Here is a 20,145-nt window from a genome sequence, read left to right as displayed (position 1 = left end):
TTTCCTTATAACAACCTTTTATGTACTTAAAACTATTATCATAACCCCTCTCAGTCTTCCCTTCTTCAGTCTAAACAAAACCATTTGTTTCAGTCTTCCCTGAAAGGTCATATTTTCTTGATCATTAATCATTTTTGTTGCTCTTCTCTGGACTTCCTCCATTTTGTCCACATCTTTCCTGAAATGAAGCACCCAGAATGAAAGACAGTACTCCAGCTGAGACATAATCAGCGCAGAGTAAAATAGAAGAATTATTTCTTGTGTCTTGCTTACAGCTTTCCTACCAATACATCCTCGAATGATGTTTGTTTCTTTTGCACTAGTATTACACTCTTGACTCATATTTAGTATTACACTCTTGACTCATTGTGATCCACTATGTCCCCCAGATCTTTTTCTGTTGTACTACTTCTTAGTCAGTCATTTCTCACTTTGTGTGCATGTGCAACTGATTGTTCCTTGCTAACTGGAATACTTTGCATTTGTCCTCATTGAATTTCATCCTGTTTACTTTAGACCATTTCTCCAGTTTGCAGAGATCATTCTGAATTGTAATCCTATCCTCCAAAGTACTTGCAATGCCTCCTAGCTTGGTGTTGTCCATAAACTTATAAATTTGCCAGATTTCTACCCACTTGCTGGTACTACTCTGAAGTTCTTCCTTCTCTTCTCAGTCAAAACTCTTATTAGCATCCATGGAAGTTTTGAGCTAAAACTGAGGGCTAGATTCTGATCTCATTAAGCCATTATGTTGAGTCAATACAGTTAGTTCAGATTTACTTCAGTGTAACAGAAACCAGACTCTAGCTATAGGGACTTCTGGGGTAAGCGCTATGTAAATACTGTGGTAAACCATAGGCCAGATTTTGATCTCTTACTAGCATAAGAGACATCTGTGTGGTTATTCCTACTTTACCTTGGGATGAGAAAAATTACAGTCCTCGTCAAGGCTGGTATTGTGTTGATTATGCTGTAAAGTTTCCCTTGGTGCTATTATATTTCCTAGTATATACTGAAAATATTTAAAATGACATGGCAACTTCATATATAGCAGCTCTCCTTTTCCTGCAAAGCCCTCTGAAGGGAATTCTCTCTTCCACTGACGGAGGCATCCATGATGTGTGCGCAGTGAAGCACATACCCAAATCTGCTCAGTCCTCAGAAGTCAGTCATAGCATCAGAAATTATCTTCTGTTTTGGGTGTCTCTTGCTCATCCATCTCTAAAGAGCCAATTCTCGACTTCTTTGGCTGGACTGTCGATTAAGCATGGCTTCTGGCAATTTGTGACTGGGCCTTTTTGAACATCCTATTCAAAGCTACCCATGGGTCCAGAAAGACATTAACTTCTAAAGCAATAATCCACTTTGAACCAAAACCTTTTTTTATAACTTTCAAGACAAGGAAGACGGAAACCTACAGTGTGCTGAGCATCCACAATGTCTCCACTATGGGGGTTGTGAGCAACCAGCTTCTCCCCAGACCTCACCCTTACCAAGGGGGGTATTGGGTGGCAAAACATTTAACTGGGATGGTATACTAAGACTGCCTATAATGGCATGTAGGCGATCTGTGACTGCAAGCAGCAAATATCTCCAATTGTCAGTCATGGGACCCTAGATGGGGAGGGCTCTGAGTTGCTACAGAGAATTCTTTCACAGGTGACTAGCTGGTGGGTCTAGTCCACATGCTCAGAGTCTAACTGATTGCTATATTTGAGGTTGGCAGATTGACAGAGACCTGGGGGGGAGGGGAATGCCCTCCTTTGCAGCATTGGGAAAAGGTCACTTGCAGGTTTAAACTAGTATAAATGGTGGATTTTCTGTAACTTGAAGTCTTTAATCCAGGATTTGAGGATTTCAGTAACCCAGCCGGTGGTTAGGGGTCTGGTCTGGTGGAGTGAAGTACTGTGGCCTGCAATGTGCAGGAGGTCAGACTAGATGATCATGATGGTCCCTTCTGATCTTAAAGTCTATGAATCTGCACTTTCAAAAATAAGGACACAACAAGTCACAGAAGACTCTTGAAAGAAGTTTTTCTTATCTGTAAAGGCAAAGCACAAAATACCCATCCTTGGAATCCCCACTTTCAGGAAATCTCACCATCATCATGAAGTGTTCTGACAATGCTCTCAGTCAGCTCAATATGTTTACTCTGACAGTCTCAGCAAACCTTAGTGTCACCAACAGCGACACTGGCTGTTGTCAAAGAACATTTTGCTTTGTTTCAGCAGGGGAGGAAAAAAACCTTGTAAATAACCCAGAGAAAAAACTCCATGTGTCCATAATGTTCCTAAGTCTTCGTGCACTTCATTGTATGGCAAAATTAACAGCACCCTGCAGCCTTTTCATTACCTAGTTCCTTTTGTAAATTAAAGAACGTTTTCAGAAGCCAGATGCTCAGCCAACATTTCAAACGGCCTTCAAACTGCAGTTAGTTTAAAATCCTAAAGTCTAATTCACAAAGGAATTACACATTTTCTCTTTATAATGGAGATTGTTCCCAAAGATTTCACAGTCAAAACATCACTACTAATCCTATTCTGTATTTCCCAGGAGATTTTAAAAGATCCTTTCATTTCTTTAGTAACAATTCACTGAAAAATTCTTATGAAATAATATATTTAGGCTATGTATAGTTAGTTGTGCTATTTCGGGATATTGGAAGTATCCCAAAATAGCAATTCCATGTCTTTAAATACACCCATTATTTCAAAATAACGGATGCACTATTCTGGTGTCCCTGTAACACTCGTTCCATGAGGGTTAAGGAACTTGTCAGAATAGTGCTTTATTTGAGTAGCACAAATTGAGTAGCTTATTTCGAGGTAAGACTTCTGTGTAGACACAACTTTAGTGACTTATATGAAAGCTCTTTATAAATCACATACCTACACCACCTCTGAAATGCAGCCATCCACCTCTATCAGGAGCTGTGGCAGCTGGACCAAAATGGCACAAAAATACAGCACCTTCCAGCACAAGCCTGCCATTGATTGCAAAGGAAGTAAGATGAATTTCCTCAGACATCAGACTCTTCAGGACAAAGACTCAGGCTAGGTCTACACTAGACCTGGAAGGTTGGGTTAAGGTATGCAACTCCAGCAATGTAAAATACATAGTGGGAGTCGGCTTACTTTGAGACGAGGTTGGCACTGTTTTCACAGAGAATGCCCTCAGCATTCAACTTAAAGACCCGCTAAATCGAGTGCCAGAAGACTGATTTCCAATGTGGCAAGATGCGGCCTTAGTTGTGTGTTCTGTGCTGTCCTGAGCATGCAATTGCCACATCAGTAATAATAAATTGTTTTCTGCAATCCTCCTACAATGAGTAGCACTTACTCATGAGAGTAGCCTGACTCAGTGGGACTACTCAAAAAGTGCTATTCAGTGTGAGTGGGAGTTGCAGAGTCAAATCCAAAATGCAGTGTGGGAAGAAAGGAGAGAGACACAGAGAAGCTTGAAACACAGTGCTAATTATGAAAAATACCACAGCGTGTTTAATATCAACAAAGCGCAGAAAATACCTCATTTTTAAGGTCTCAACTTACCAACCCACAGACAGTAAAATGCAAGGAACTTAAATTAACCACCTGAGATGAAGGATTGAGCCATGTTCCAAGGAACACATGTATATTAAACCTGACATTTAGAACCCTGATTTGCTAATCCAATTTGAAAAGGACACTGTCAGATTCCTGTAATGTAATTCCCAATGTGATGCCTAGAGCCACCATACCACACACATTTATTTCTCTGTTTAAACCATTTCTCTTTTTTTCTTTAGATTTAAAAAGACAATAAACATCTCTCACACAGATATTTCTGTGTTTCCTAACACTATTAATTACTTTTAATCACCTAATGACCACCCTGCAGCATTAAAAAATCATACACATGTAACAAATAAATTCAGGCAGCCAATGAATCAAGTGCCTTCCCCCACACAGGAACATGCCCTCAATCTTCCCCACAAAATAAAGAAATATTTCAATGTCACTATTTATTTTCTTTCAAAATCAGAATAATCCTGAATTTTCCAAGTCTTGAATCTGATATTCTAAAAACTCTTTCCTCATTGTGTTGTTCTCAGATACCAGCATACAGACAGTTTCCACTTTCTTCCTGCATCACAGATATGTAATTTCAGTTTTAACTTTTGTTGACAACCATTTTCTTTGCTGTAGAATTATTCTTTTCAGGGCTCTAGTACAATATAATCTAAGGTGCCAGTCCAGCAAAAAGGAATGTAGAAGGATCAGGCCTATATTTTATAGAGGCACTGTATCCTAAGTGTCTTTACAATAACATTATATATAAATAACACCAGAAGGCACATGAAATCAAGAAATATGCCTCGGTAAAGGAGAAGTTATATTTTCAGCACATAGGTATGTGTATACTGTATATCTTAGCATAGAGATAATTATGGAAGATGTATGAACAGTTTTTATTTTTTTTTACAATGGACAAGAGTATTTGTTAGCCTTACCTTCTCCAAATGTAGATTTATCCACCTGGTAAATGTTCTCTTCTGCACATTTTCCCTCTCCACTACAAAGAAGCAAGTAGGTGGTTTATTTCTCAGAAGAAAAATTCACAGCAGTTTCTAATATATTTAAAAAAGAATCAATGCACATATAATAAAGAAGTTGTATGGCTAGTAGAACACACACAGTATTTTGAATCAGGAGATTTTGGATTCCTGGCTCTGACATGGGGTATGTTTACACTTTGAGCTAGGGGAGTAATTTCTCAGGTCAAGGAAGCATACCTGTACCAGTTCTGATCCAATAACCATGCTAAAAATAGCATCATTTCACTGTCATTAGGGGCCATCCGCTCTGAATACACTGCCATCTGAGACAGAAAGCTACCCTTCTTACCACTCAGCATGAAACTCATGGTCTCAGAATATGACCCTGGGCAAACTATTTATGCCAATATTTTTAAGTATATGGGTGCAAAAACACAAAGACCCAGCTTCCAGCAGCTGATTCATAAAGATAACCCCCATGTGTGCACAGAGCTCCATTCGAGTTCATAGAGCTCTGCACAAGCACAGATCAGCTCACACAGATCAACTTGTAAGATTATCAGATCCCTAATATTCTCGGAGGGCACAGGCTTCAAGGTGTTTGCATTAGGGATGTTAAATATCGGTTAATTGAACAGTCAAGTAAACTCATGAAATTTTATCGGTTAGTCAACTAGTCTATAGTCACCAGGGGCAGGGCTGGCAGCCAGTATATCAGAGGCAGCAGCACGGGTGACAGGTGGGAGCTGGTCCGCGAGGGGAGCCATTTTAAAAACCAGTTCCCCTTGCGGACCAGATGCCTGTCACCCTGCGCTGCTGCTTCTAAGAAAGAGGCAGCAGCAAGGGGTGACAGCAGCCCTTGTCATGGGAAGGATCTGAGCTTCCAGACCTGACACAAGCCAGAAGTATGCTGGGCTGCCCACCCGCCTGGTTGGCTCTTAATACACTTGAAATGCAGAGCTTAAATGGTGGTAGGTCCTGAACCCAGCATGAGTCAAGACTGAGCTGGGCTGCTTGCCCGCCCACTTCCTAATACACAATACATCGAGAGCCGCAGCCAGGTAGGTCCCGGGCCCATTGCAAGCCAGGACAGAGTCAGGCTGCTGGCCAGCCTGCTAAAAAATGTACAGGCAGGAGAGGGGGAGAAGGAATGCATGTAGTATATGGTATTAACATCTAAGCTTTTGCTTACTGGTTAATCGACTATGCTATTACAACCCTAGTTTGCATGCCCAATGTGAAAATAATAGCGCTAAGCCTATCCACATCAATAAAAAGTGTAAGGATAAATATATGGATGAAAACCACTACGGCTTATTAGGATGATGCACTTTTCTATTATTGCCATAATGAGATGTTTGCCTGCTGCTGGAAGTACAATATTAGCCTAAAAGGGATGCAGTGAACATAGGCTGTCTCCAGGTTTTCTATGAGTGATGAGTGGGAGTTGTGGACATGGTTCCAAAATGGGAATGTTACAGTTTCTCTCCATTTTAAGTTTCCATGCCTGGGGTTAAGTGAAAGACTAGTCATTGCTACCTCATTCATGATTAAATTGATTTAAAAATAAAATATACATGCAGCTGTGATGAACAGATGAGATTTTCGTTTGGGTGAATGAAAAAATTAGAATGAAGCCTTAACTCCTTTCAAGATGCTTTAGAGACAGGCTTTTGGCTCAGATCTACTGTACTATGAGTTTATTATCTGATATTGGGATACTAAATCCTGCATTTTCACTGAAATATGTTCTTGATTACCTAGCAAGTGTTTTTCATTTCTAAAAATACTAGACTTAAGTTGTCCAGATTTTATTAACTGTAAATATTTAAAATCTAAATTAACAATATGAACTAAATCTATTTCCATAAGGATAAAAGCAAATGTTAGTGGCTAAATTTAGCAGGATTCTCAGGGCCAGATTCTCAGCATAGCACCACTGTCTTCACCTCATTTACATCACCTGTGGATTTGGCCAAAAAATTAGTATTAGTAGTAGTAGTAGAAACACTTAGGAGTCAGAGCCCCCCAGGAACTTATTACTTAAGTATAAAACAAAAGACAACTGATGGGGATACAAGGTTAGTCCCCGTGATAGGTTATGGTATGAGTCTCATAAAAAGTTTGATTTACACACCTTTTATGGAAATGTTCCCATCTTAGTTCATACCATTGGAAAAGACTTTCATCTTCCTAATCTCTGAGCTATTGTATTTTGCATCAAAAAGCCAACTTCCCTCAAATAATTAATTATTTATTGTATTGTGATAGCACCCAATTAGGAATAGTGTCTCATCATGCTAGGCGCTGAATAAGTATTTAGGAAGACAGTCTTTGCCACAAAGAGTTTACAACCTAATGTAAAAGGACTCAACAAATGGTACATTCCCACATTGAACATAAAATAGTCATAGAAATCAGGCAAAAGTATTTGCCCATTATTATAACAAGTAATGCTTACATTTCATTTAACTGAAAGAAATTAAAGAGAAAATATTTTCATTTCAAGTTATTCTCAAAATAGTTCTCAGCTTTCACTTAATTTAAAAAATTTGACAACTAGTTAGCAAAATACCATATTAAACAAGTTATATGTCATGCTTCAACTTATGTGAAGAGCATATCACAAATATATTTAAATCATTTTTTATTTCTTTAGCAATAAGAAAATAGATAATCTACTTCCTAGGTAATCATGTCCTATAGAAGTCTCAATTGTTTTTAATTCGTCAGCTTAATTATGGGTTAAGCAGTAGCTTCCATAAATCACATTTTAATATTGTGCTTTCTGATCATTTTAATTCAAGGGTCAGCAATCTCTAATGATACAAATTTTTGTATATATAAGAATAGATTTTTCATTGTGAATTATATCTGTCACAGTTAGCCATTCAAGCCTTTTAAATCATCTTACTTCTGTAAAATCTGATTTTATGTAGGACTCAATACAAGAAATGCATTACCCTTTTAGTGCTTTAGAAATCACAAAAAATGCCAAACTAATTATTGCTATTGGCTTTTATCCCCAACAATATTTCAGAAAATATGTGCACAGATTTAAAACAGCTCTTTCCATATGAAACTGCAAGATCACATTGACGGCTTTAGAATATCAATATAGAGTATAATTTATAACCTGCAGGTCTCACTACACCAGGAGTGGGCAAAAGGGCTTCCGCGGGCTGAATCCGGCCCACCAAGCAGGTGGATTTGGCCCGCAGAGGCCCTGCTGCTGCTCTGCCCCCAGGCCAATTAGGGCCTGGGGACGCGCGAAGCTTCCTCCCACCCTGCCAGGAGCAAGTGGCCCTTTGAAGAGCCATGCGCCGCTCGCAGGACGGGGGAAGAGCTGAGGAGGCTTCGCGTACTCTGCTGCCCGCAGGTCCTATTTGGCCTAGGAGCAGGGGAGCATGGGAAGTCTCCTCTCATGCCAAGGGCATGGGCACCTGGGTGGAATGTGGGAGGAGGAGGGGCAAAGGCACTCCCTCACTTCCAGACTAATCACTGTCTGGGGGTGGGGAACCCAGAAGTATCTTAGCCCTGCCCCTTCCTGTGTGGCCTGGGGCCATTTCAAAAATTTACAAAGTGGCCCCCGGCAAAAAATTATTGCCCTCCCCTGCATTATACAGTAAAGCAGGGGTAATCAGTAGGCAGACCATGGGCCATATCTGGACTGCCAGATGCTTTCGAACACAATGCAACATCTTTTTATTTACTTATTATTATTAGTGTGGGTTTTTTTTAATTTTCTCTGAACCTTCACAGTACATTGATGAAGAAATTTAGATCTTGACAAAAAATAACTGATTGCCTTTGCAGTAAAATATGAACAATAGCACATCCTTCTAGCACCTCCTGCCTTTTGACAGCCAGCCAAGCACCAGAAATGGCATTATATATGGTCAGGAAAATGAGTCTACACAGGACATGCGCTGTCTCTCCTACACAGTGAGGAATGCATATTGTTTTGGTTTAAAAAAGGGAAAGAGACATCAGGAGACTAGTGATTTTTCCACTGTAGTTAGGAAGAAAATACAGTCAGAACAGTGTTCTGAAATTTCTGCTCCATATGAAACCAGGTAGTCCAGAAGCATAGAAAAGTCAGGAATGGGAAGAGATAGGAGAAAGGAAGTTAACATTTTCTTACTCAGAAGAGGTTTAATTTAGGTCAGTTTCTACTCAGTTTGTGCATCCCCATTCCTCATGTATATAAAAGATATTCGGCAGGCTGAAAGTTACAAATGGGTATCTGCAAAAAGTGAGAGTACAGGATGGCATACACCTAATTTAGCTATATAAATCCTGTGATGCATGCAAGTCTGGGTTGCACATATGCATGTAGGTGTGTGCGCAGCAAACCCAAAGCCAACATACATATTAGATGAGTTACACAGGCATACTCATGGGTTTAGCACAACCATATGAAAATTCAGGACACAATTTCTACAGAGAATAATCACTGGGCACAGAACTGCTAGGAGGCTATGAGGAAGAACAGTGACCCTGAGAGAGAGAGACACTAATTGCCTATGTGATATTCCAGTACTACAGCATAACAGCAATTGGACTGGGAAAAAGAATTTAACAGCTAATGCAGTCCATATGCTGACTGTAGAATTAATGGGGGAAAGTTCCACTCAGGTATTTATTGACATGTGCCTTGAGTGTTTTTCTCCTCTAGTTTTGTGGACCTCCCAGTTCGGGGGCAGCCTCCCCTCTCCAGGAGCCTTCTTCATTTGTGAGGGTTGTAGAGACTCTATAAACTTTATACAGTTTCCATAAATCAAATGGAACCTTTTTTTCTTTGCACCTACCACTGCATAAAGGTGCAGAAAAACAGTCAAGTCTATGATTTCTGCCCTGATGTATACAGTTTACTGAAATTGTGCTGGGTTTACTGGGCAACTAGAGAGCAATAACAGCATTATAAAAAAAATAATTACATGCACCATATGGCCAGCCTGCACACAAATCGAGTGCAAATGCTGAAAAGGAAGAATGCCTGCTGTGAGGACTGGATTTAGGGACATAATGTTAGATGGTAGTAAAGCTACAGCATTCTGGTTTTGGTTTAGCATTTAAGTTTTAGGAGGTCAAACTCAGCTTTGACCTTATCATAAAAGACAAACAAAAATTCAAGATGTGAAACTTTGACCCTCACAAGGCAGTGATTGCTGTTTTCAGAGAGTCAGATCTTGAGTCCTTTCTCAGACAAAATTTCTATTAATCTCAATGAGTGCCCAAGTGAGTACTGATAGACAAATGCTATAAATACCGTGCTGCAGTATACAGATTTGGTACAAATCTTATTTGCAATAACTGAGGAAAAGAAAGGGAAGAAAAGTGCTTCAAGGTCACAGAGAAACAGTGGAGTTATTGCAACATTGGGAATTCTTCCCTGGATTACAGCTGTTTCTTAGAAGACGGAAGGAATTGGATCAGCGATATTAAGTGTATGTTAATTATTAGAAAAAGGTTGTATCGCCTGCTACTCAGAGCCAGAAAACACATGCTACTATGGTGATGTCTGTTAAACAGATGGCAAAAGGAAGATGGCAAACTAAACTGTGGTCTAAAAGCTTCAGAGGGGTAGCTGAGTAAGTCTGTACGAGGAAAATCTTAAAAAACAACAAAAAGTCTAGTAGCACTTTAAAGACTAACAAAACATGTAGATGGTATCATTGGCTTTCGTGGGCACAACCCACTTCTTCAGATGACCAGAGTGTTGGAAGTCCAGATCCAAGAATAAATAAGGGGGGAGGGAGCAAGAAGGAAAAAAATTGAAGGGGAGGAAAGAAAAAAGACAGTGTCTTTTAAGTTTAAACTGTGGTCGAGGATTTAGATCTGGATTCCTACTAGAATCAGTCAATGCAATTTTTCTGGTTCCCCTTATCTGTTAATAACACTGCTCCTATCCCATCTTCTCCACCAAGGATTCCAGCCTTGGATCTATTCCTGCACTTAACTTTGAAACCACTAGTTTTTCCTTTTTCAAATCCCTCTTCAGGACCCACCTCTGCAAGACTGCCTACAAGGAATTAGCACACTAATGGTGGCAACATTAGGACAATTGTAGATAGCTGTTTTTTATTTGCCCTCTTTCTTCTGTTACAGTAAAGCCAAGTGTAAACAGCCCTTCGATACATAGTAAAGTGTACACGGACACATTGATGAATTGTGAAACATGGAGAAATCCTAGAGCCTCGGATTTGAAAAATAAAAGATTTTTGGTGGTAATTAAAAATCATATTCTTCTGTAACACTAATTACATGTTGAATTATAAATTAGGAAGCCATAGGGCCAAGTAAGAAAGTCACTAAGAACAAGATTGATGGCACCAAGCAGTCATCAGATGACAACTTTTGATAGAGGCAAAACTGAGCAGTAGTTGAATTGGAAAACTAGGGGTATGTCTAATACTATTTCTAGCTAGGTGAATAATGTAGCCAGACCTGATCTACCTTAGGTTGAGTTACCACAGGGACTACACTGCAGAGAGTCAATGGGAGAAACTCTCTTCTTGTCAGCAGTAGAGTACGGGGTCAACTGGAAAGCATTCTGCGACCAACTTAACATGTCTTCAGTGGACCCGTTAAATCAATCGCTTGTCTGAGTGTGTCAATTTTGGCTGTAGTGTAGCTGTGGCCATCAAGGTGAAAGGGTTCCGTTATCAGTCTCCTGAATCAGCCACTCCCCCAAGCTTTGCTCAGTGTACTTTCATTTTGTGCATTTCGTACTGTTTCACTCGGGAAATAAAATTACAAAAGCAATGCACATGGCAGCACTAATGAAAGGCTTTGTTTTCATTTGTATAAACAGAGGCTACTCTACCCAGTAAGGTCTGGTTAAGGGAGCTCTGAGAGCTTCCTTCAGCTTCCGCCTTTTAACGGATTTAAGGTAGTGTTGTAATATGGTTTTAATATGCTCTAGTTGCATGTATTTAATTTTCTTTGTTTTTTTATTTTATTTTTTGAATGGCAGCATGATGGCCATGGATTGACTTCATTTCATCACCTGGTATTGATTATTTCCACTCTGATGGAATATTTTAATATAATATGAACCCTCCATGCAGGTGAAGTAGTCAGGGATAGAGTGATGGTTGTGTAGGCATTAAAAACAAAACAACACTGAATCCCACTCAACCTCAGTAGTTATTTCTGTTTTTTTGAAATCCTTTTCTTGCTTGGATTTGTAAAGTCTGTGGGTGAACTTCCTGATCATGAAGAAACCCCAAGGATTAAGTAAACTTCCTCTGTGCAGAACACTCAGCATATCTGACACCTCACTTGCTATACTCCCTGCAGTTCTATTTGGGGGCTTCTCACCATGTTTTGTCATCTGGGCTACTGAGGACTAGCTTCAATATTTGAAGTGGCATGAAAAATTATATGTGTTTTGGCAATGTATCTTGATCTGGGAGCAGTAGCATTGGCAAGCAAATGCTTAAAGTGCATCCCTCAGAGACTTGGCAATTTTTTTAACTGACCCAGTCTGTAACCCCTGATAATACCTCTCCTCTGCCATCATGTACACACCCATAAATATATACACACTTCAGCAATACAGTATTTGAACTGGGGAAAGAATATCACAGCTAATATAGTCCATATGCTGATCTGTAGAATTAATGGGGGGAAATTCCCTCAGGTACTGACTAGAATTATTGTTTATTTGGACAATGGTCATGGGTACAGTTGTGGGGACAAATGGGAAATGTGTGCCCCCTACACAGCCCCGTTGGTCTTAGTAAAGCCCCCTCCCCTGCCTCTGAAGTTTAAACTAAGCCTATGTAGTGATGTCCTACTTGCCTCTTTAGGGAGCTAAAATGCATGGGCTCGTCTACACTGGCCTCTTTTCCGGAAGGGGCATGTAAATTTCACCAGTCGTCGTAGGGAAATCCGCGGGGGATTTAAATATCCCCCGTGGCATTTAAATAAAAATGTCCGCCGCTTTTTTCCGGCTTTTAAAAAAGCCGGAAAAGAGCGTCTACACTGGCCCCGATCCTCCGGAAAAAGTGCCCTTTTCCGGAGGGTCTTATTCCTACTTCAAAGGAAGGAATAAGACCCTCCGGAAAAGGGCACTTTTTCCGGAGGATCGGGGCCAGTGTAGACGCTCTTTTCTGGCTTTTTTAAAAGCCGGAAAAAAGCGGCGGACATTTTTATTTAAATGCCGCGGGGGATATTTAAATCCCCCGTGGATTTCCCTACGACGACTGGTGAAATTTACATGCCCCTTCCGGAAAAGGGGCCAGTGTAGACGTAGCCCTCATGTAAGAAGATGAGTGTGGGAAGGAATTGAGAAAAAGCAGTCTTTCAGGAAGCATCTAAGGAGAATGAAGGAGAGAACATGGAGAGTGAAACACTGATAAAAAAACTGTAGAAGGCAACATTAAAGAAGTTCCCAAGGAAAGCATGGGAGGAGCTGATGAAGGGAATGATGAAGAAAAGTTGGATGAAGGAAGAGTAAAGCAGTGACTTGGCCTACAATAATTATATTTATTTTCCCTTGTGATCCAATCACATTTGAACTCATAGTGCAATAGCCTATAGCTCAGAGCTAACACCCTACTCTCTAGGGTTGCCAACTCTGACTGAAGCTATTTTGGGAGATTTTTTCCCCCAACATGACAATGTAATTTTCTTAAAATACTATATTCAGATGTCCTGGTTTACTTTCAGTAGCCACCAGGAGAGCAACACTGATTCCGGGAGTCACCTGGCTAATCCAGGAGGGTTGACAACCCTGCTGCACACTCTACCCCTGGATTGCAATTCTGTTATACACTGTATTTAAAACTGTTGTAAACAACTCAGGCCATGTCTCCATTTGCCATCTTCTGGGGGTTCGATTTAGCGTGTCTAGTAAACATCTGCTACATCAAACACTGAGGGTGCCTACGGTCAGCACTGTTACTCCTCAATTCACAAGGAGTAAAGGAAGCCATCGGGAGCATTTGCTCCTACTAGCCTCCCGCTGTGAAGATGACACCATGCTCTGCTTAAGATATACCAACTCCAGCTAAGTTATTCACATAGCTAGACCTTCCAGGTGTAATATCTGGCCTAACTCGCACGACAATATATACACTAGTAAAATTCTCTGCAATTTGCTTGGTAGAGTCTGGCTCTAATACTGTTCCCCCTGATTGTGTAGCTCGCCCACTGACATGAACAGCAGTTCAATATACAGTATGTAGGAATGCAGATCTCAACAGTGGAGCCAAAATCCAAAGGTGAGCGTTTCAGTCAAAACTGCCCCTAAACTTCATCTTTATAGGCTTCAGAATTCCTTAGAATTGTATTTGTGTATGTGTGTGTGCACACGTGCACACACATTTGAAAAAACAATAATATTCTTTTTGAAATATATCCGTGCTAAAAGTTTTATTTACCAAATTTCAGTTTGTTGTGATTTGGAGAATATGAAATATTAAATCTTTAAAACTATGAATTTATAAAGGAAACATTAACTTCAGCATATAAATATAAAACCTATTTCAAGTTACCTATTCTGAATTAGTGCCACTGAACTCCCAAATGAAGTCATTAAATTAATTGTTTGTTGAAAATGACCCACTTACTGGGCTTTTTATTAAACTTCCATGGAAGGTGTAGAAAGTTTGAGGCGCTTTTGTTTTAAGGAAAGTTGCAGAGTTAAAACTTTATTGCAGAAAATCTCAACATTCAGGCTGGTATTCCTGTCACACAGTACAGACATTCAGTGGTCTCACACATCACCAAATTTTCATTAGAAGATTCCATGCAGTGTATTAATATTTTTAGACCAAATTCGGTTTTTCGTTAGGTCCAAAATTGCAAATAAGTAATCAGATATTCCTTGCAGATGCTGAAGGATGAAATTGAGATTCTCAGACAATTTTAGTCTCAACGTTTTTTTTAGTCCTCAGTATGTCTAAGGCTCATGTTCTTCTCACCCTCTCCCACAAAATAGCATTGCATGACCTTTTGGAGGACAAAGCTCAACTCTTTTATGCTAGCATCCCCCTGAACATTTTCTATCTATGCAAAGATATGGGTCTGATTCACGTCTCACTTATTCCAGGGTAGATCAGGAGTAATTCAACTGAAGCCAACGGAATTATGTCATTCTACACATGAATGTACAACCAGGCCCATGAAGTACGTTCACCAGGAAGAAATGTATCACCCACAAACTCTGGCAGTTAAAACAATGGCACTGGACCAACCTCAGACTAAATATTTTTATTCCACTATCCCGCAAGGCAATAGCTTCACTTCACTTTTTCCACCTGTTCACACTTCTATGCCTCCTAGCATGGACGTACAAATCTGTATACCAAACCACCACCTGATCTTCATTCAAAGCTCACCTAAACTTACTTTCAGTGCCAGTAACTTAGGTTAAATAAAGCATTTTAAAAGAAACATGGCTCTCTCAATCAAGTATGACATTGGCGGGCTTCCAAAATGCACTCCTTAATAAATGCAAGCCACGAGTTTAAGAAGGAAAAAAGAACCAATGGGGGAGGGGGGAGAGAGAAAAGGGAGGAAAAACCAAACAGGGACATTTCCCTTGACACTAAAAGGCAATTGAGAATTACTCTGAATACTGATAAAAACAACCAATGGTCTGGGTAGCACTTTATAGACTAACAAAACATATAGATGGTATCATGAGCTTTCGTGGGCACAGCTCACTCCAGTCATCTGAAGAACTGGGCTATGCCCACAAAAGCTCATGATACCATCTACATGTTTTGTTAGTGCTGTCCAGACCATTGGTTGTTTTTTTCTGTACAGACTAACTCAGCTACCCGCTGAAGCTTCTGCATACTGATGTTTGACACAGCTTTATCTTAGCAAAGCTGATGAAATTATCATTGTGACTAGATACATTTGTATATATAAATGCATACAATACATGATACAGGTAAATAATATGAGAGAGAACACATGTGTGTGGCCTGCATGTATCTTATTTTAAATAACTAAAACTAAGTGACAGCTTTGAGGTGAATATCAGATTCTAGTACAAAGCCCAGATTTAAAAGCAAAATTAGTTTGACCTCTTTTGCCTAAGGTAGTAGCTTTAAGAAACAATGGTATGTTCTATGGGACAATTGCCAAAGAAGCCTAAAATATAGCTTGGTGTTTGCCTTTTATGTGTAGGAATCCTGTGCACAAGAAAGTGGAGGGATTTTTTTCAGACCATACGGTAAATCACGCACAAGAAACAGTACCCACAGAACAAGAGTGATATGGAGTAACTCCTGATCCCGTTGAACAAGCTGCAGTTCCCCTGCCAGAACTACTTTTCTACAATGGAAGACGGTGGAAACAGAACTGCATCACCCAGCTGATACAGAAAGCAATAAAAGATTTATGGTACAACTTTGAACCACAACATCCCTAAACTAGAGGAAATATGCAGACATCAAAGGAGCAAGCAAAGCCATGCAAGTTATGTATGTACACAACTGTAGGTCCAGTATTAAAACCTAGCTGTCTAAATTCATTAATTGCCTAGATCCCTGGACTGGACTGCCACTGTGCTCTGTTAACAAACTTAAGAGGCTTCAAAGCTATGGCTGCACCCCATGACGACTGAGCCACATAATCACAATAGGTTCCGGGTTCTCTCCTGCCTGATGAGCTGAGTTTAATGGCCTTTGTCAAAACCACTAAACAGCTCAGAGGGAAGAGAAAAAGCATGAAGAGAAATGAACATGAAAAGCATGTAAAAGTACCAATTCTAAAATAAATGCTTGAGAGATTTGCTGAGATTAGTATTAGCTGGCACAAAATCCTGAAGCTTTAGAGAATAAGCAAATGCTTTGTGCATCATGGGTTAAACATGTGATAATGGATTGCAGATCATTATTGAAAGAGAAAAGTAAAGTGCGCTAAGACTTGAGCTACAGTCCAATCTGCAATGGGAGAAAGGGCAGATGAACCAAATCAATAACAATTGTAAGTACTATTTTAAAATTTATGAAATTATACTGTACACTGGAGTGATAGAGCTGAAATCACCACCAGAAGCTGAGCTACAGCAGCGACCCGTGTATTACTGTGGGGGCAAAAATCTGATGGAGTACATTAAAAATCTGCCAGTTTCCTTAAGTGACATGATCTATTTCTTGCAGTATTGCCAGTGGAAATACTGGGAATATTGTAAATACTAAGATAAGTAGACACTGTAGGAGAAGCTGTATGCAGTAGAAAAAGAATGTATTATTTAGTGGACAGAGCATGGGCCTGAGAGTTAGTAATCTTGACTATTATTATGGGCTGAGCTACTGATTTGTCAGAGGTGACAAAGCAAGTCATTTATTTTCTCAGGACCTCATTTTTCTGCCAAATAGGGATATATCTGCTCGCCTAATTCTCAGGGGCTATGTGAGGTAATGTTTTAAATTGACACGGAAATGCCAAGATGAAAAACACTATGCAAATACAAACTACTACTATTTTTATCTTTATAGAGGGAAACCTGTCTGACAGATTACTAATTTGCCTATACAAGCCAGGAGAAACCTGTTTTCACTAAGGTGCATGCACTTAACTCCCCTTTTGTTAATCAACTTCTGTATCATCTGCTACATTATCTTGCCTGGGATTAATGTCAGGCTAATAGGCTTATAATTACCTGTGTCATCTTATTTCCCCTAAAAATGGGAAAAAATATTAGCTTTCTTCTAGTCTCGAAAAGCTAGAAACTGCTCCAAAACTTGCTGGAAAAAAAAAAACATTAATGGGATTAATTGGCTAGTGGCCTCACCCAGTTCTTTTAAAACTTTTGGATGCAAGTTATGTGGACCTGCTGATTTTAAAATGTCAGGCATTAGCAGCTTCTGTTTAATATTCTCCTGAGATACTATCACCATCATATGATGATGAGACTTCATCTCTGTTCCAACTCCCCAAAGATAGGACAGAAATATGTATTGACTACTGCTGCCTTTTCTGCATTGTTATCATTAATTCTATGACTTCCATATAGTAATGGACCAATACCACTGTCAGGATTGTTTTTGTTTCTAATATACAGTAAACTTCCGATAATACGGCACCTTTAGGACCCAGGGGGTGCCGGATTATCAAATATGCCGGACTATCAGAAGGGGGGGCTATGAGGGGTCTGGACTGGGGTGGGAGGGGATGCCACCCCAGATCCCTCATAGCCCCCCGTTACGATAGTTCAGCTCTGCCCCAGGCGTCCCTGATTCAGCTGCTGCTGGTCAGTTTCAGCAGCAGCTGAATCGGGGATGCCTGCAATAGAGCAGCTCGGGTGCTGCCGGGTTGCTCCCGCAGCGCCGAGGGGCAGTGCTATGGCACCAACCCAGCAGCACTCCAGCTGCTCTTGGGGACGCCTGGGACAGAGCAGCTGGGGTACTGCCCAGTTGGTCCCGCAGCGCTGCCCCTCGGGGCTGCGGGACCAACCCGGCAGCACCCCAGCTGCTCTGTCCCAGGGGTCCCCGATTCAGCCGCTGCTGAAACAGATCTGCGGCTGATTCCAGGAAGCCCGGGGCAGAGCTGCTCTGCCCCGTGCTTCCTGGAATCAGCCGCTGATCTGTTTCAGCAGCGGCTGACTTGGGGACCCCTGGGGCAGAGCAGCTGGGGTCTTGCCGGGTTGGTCCCGCAGCACCGAGGGGCGGCGCTACGAGACCAACCCCGCAGCACCCCAGCTGCTCTACCCCAAGCGTCCGGATTCAGCCTGCTGGTGAAACTGATGCTGCTGGTCAGTTTCAGCAGCAGCTGAATCCCGATGCCTGGGGCAAAGCAGCTGGGGTCTTGCCGGGTTGGTCCTGTAGCGCCGCCCCTCGGCACTGCGGGACCAACCTTGCAGCACCCCAGATGCTCTGCCCCAGGGGTCCCCAAGTCAGCCGCTGCTGAAACAGATCAGCGGCTGATTCCAGGGAGCCCGGGGCAGAGCTGCTCTGCCCCGGGCTCCCTGGAATCAGCCGCTGATCTGTTTCAGCAGCGGCTGAATCGGGGACCCCTGGGGCAGAGCAGGTGGGGTCCTGCCGGGTTGGTCCCGCAGCGCCGTCCCCAGGCGTCCCCAAGAGCAGCTGGGGTGCTGCCAGGTTGGTCCCGCAGCCCCGAGGGGCAGCGCTACGAGACCAACCCGGCAGCACCCCAGCTGCTCTGCTCGCAGCTTCCCCGATTCAGCTGCTGGTCAGTTTCAGCAGCAGCTGAATGGGGGAAGCCTGTCCGGCTGCCCCAGCACTTCCGGGTTCCTGATGGTGCCGGACCATCAGGAGTCCCGGAGCATTGGATGCTGGACTAATGGAGTTTTAATGTACTCAAAAAACTCCTTTGTCTTTAATGCTACTGGCCAGAGATTTTGCCTTATGTCCTTAAGTTTCCCTTATAAATGTTCTATAGTTCCTAATTCTGATTTATATTCATTAGTCTCAACTTCACCTTTCTTCCATTTATCTATTTTAGACACCAGCCTTCACTTCCTCTCCAAACCAGATTTAAAAACAAACAAACAGAGAGTCTTTTTCCTTAGTTCTGGCTTTCTGGGCAACTAGTAAAATATTCTTAAGTGACTCCCAATTATAATTCATATTTTTTTTATTAAATTAACTCTCCCTTCAAGCTGATTTGGGTCATGATTGTTTTCAACTTTCAAACTTGGACCTTCTAATGCAGCAAGTTTTTATTTTATTACTTGTTTGGATCTTATTCTGCTTGCACATTATAAAGGTGATTGAGTCATGATCACTTGTTCCTGATCACTTGTTCCATGATCACTTGTTCCATTAACTTTTATTTTTGTGATCAGTTCCTCAATCTGTTAGGGCAAAGTCTTATATGAATTCCCTCATATATGGCTGCAACCCTTTTTGTGTTAAGAAACAGGCCATCTATAATGTTTAGAAATCCCAAGTCTCAGTGGGGTAGCCGTGTTAGTCTGTAACTTTAAAAACAACTACTAGTCCTGTGGCAACATAGGGTACATCCACAAAGCAGCATTATTTTGACATGATTTTGAAATAACAAAATGCATGTCTACACAGCAAGCCATTTTTTCGAAATACAGTTGAGATGGAGGACTTCTTACTCTGATTCCTGTAACCCTTATTTCAGGAGGAGTAAGGGAAGTTGAAGGAAGAGCGTTCTTCCTTTGATTTCCTGCTGTGTAGACAGCATATAAGCCGAATTAAGCTATTTTGATTTCAGCTATGCAATTGATGTAGCTGAACTTGCGTATCTTCAGTTAACTTTTGCCCTGAAGTGTAGACATACCCTTAGAGACTAACAAAAAAAAAATAGTATCATGAGCTATCGTAGGCAAACCAGTTTCTTCAGATGAGCTTGAGATCATCTGAAGAAGTGGGTTTTGCCCACGAAAGCGTATGATACTATGTATATATGTTAGTCTCTAAGATGCCACAGGACTACTTGTTGCTTTACAAAATTCTAGGAACATTTTAATACTTGCACCATGAGATCTCCAGTATGTGAAGACTCCCCTCATAACACAATATTTCCCCCCTATACATTAGGGACAGTTCTATGAGGTGGTCCATCCTGTTACATAGCGTGATTTCGTAACCTGTAGCAGACATCAATTAATGCTCCATATCATGTATTATTTGTTATGACATGGATAACTT

The 20,145-nt window shown here is 41.1% G+C and overlaps 1 protein-coding gene across 2 annotated transcripts in view; it reads right to left on the bottom strand.

Moving 5' to 3' along the window:
* The window catches only part of CLMN (calmin), a 109,610-nt gene that overhangs the window by 31,831 nt on the left and 57,634 nt on the right, over positions 1–20,145 (bottom strand). For both annotated transcript variants that reach the window (XM_006133696.2, XM_075926637.1), the window contains exon 2: positions 4,490–4,551. In XM_006133696.2, the coding sequence (XP_006133758.2) occupies positions 4,490–4,551 (62 nt within the window). The remainder of the gene's footprint in view (positions 1–4,489; positions 4,552–20,145) is intronic.

The sequence above is a fragment of the Pelodiscus sinensis genome, chromosome 4, assembly GCF_049634645.1.
Source record: "Pelodiscus sinensis isolate JC-2024 chromosome 4, ASM4963464v1, whole genome shotgun sequence".
Classification (NCBI taxonomy): Eukaryota; Metazoa; Chordata; order Testudines; family Trionychidae; genus Pelodiscus; species Pelodiscus sinensis.
Note: the sequence above shows the minus strand (reverse complement) of the source record. Positions and strands in the feature narration are given on the sequence as shown.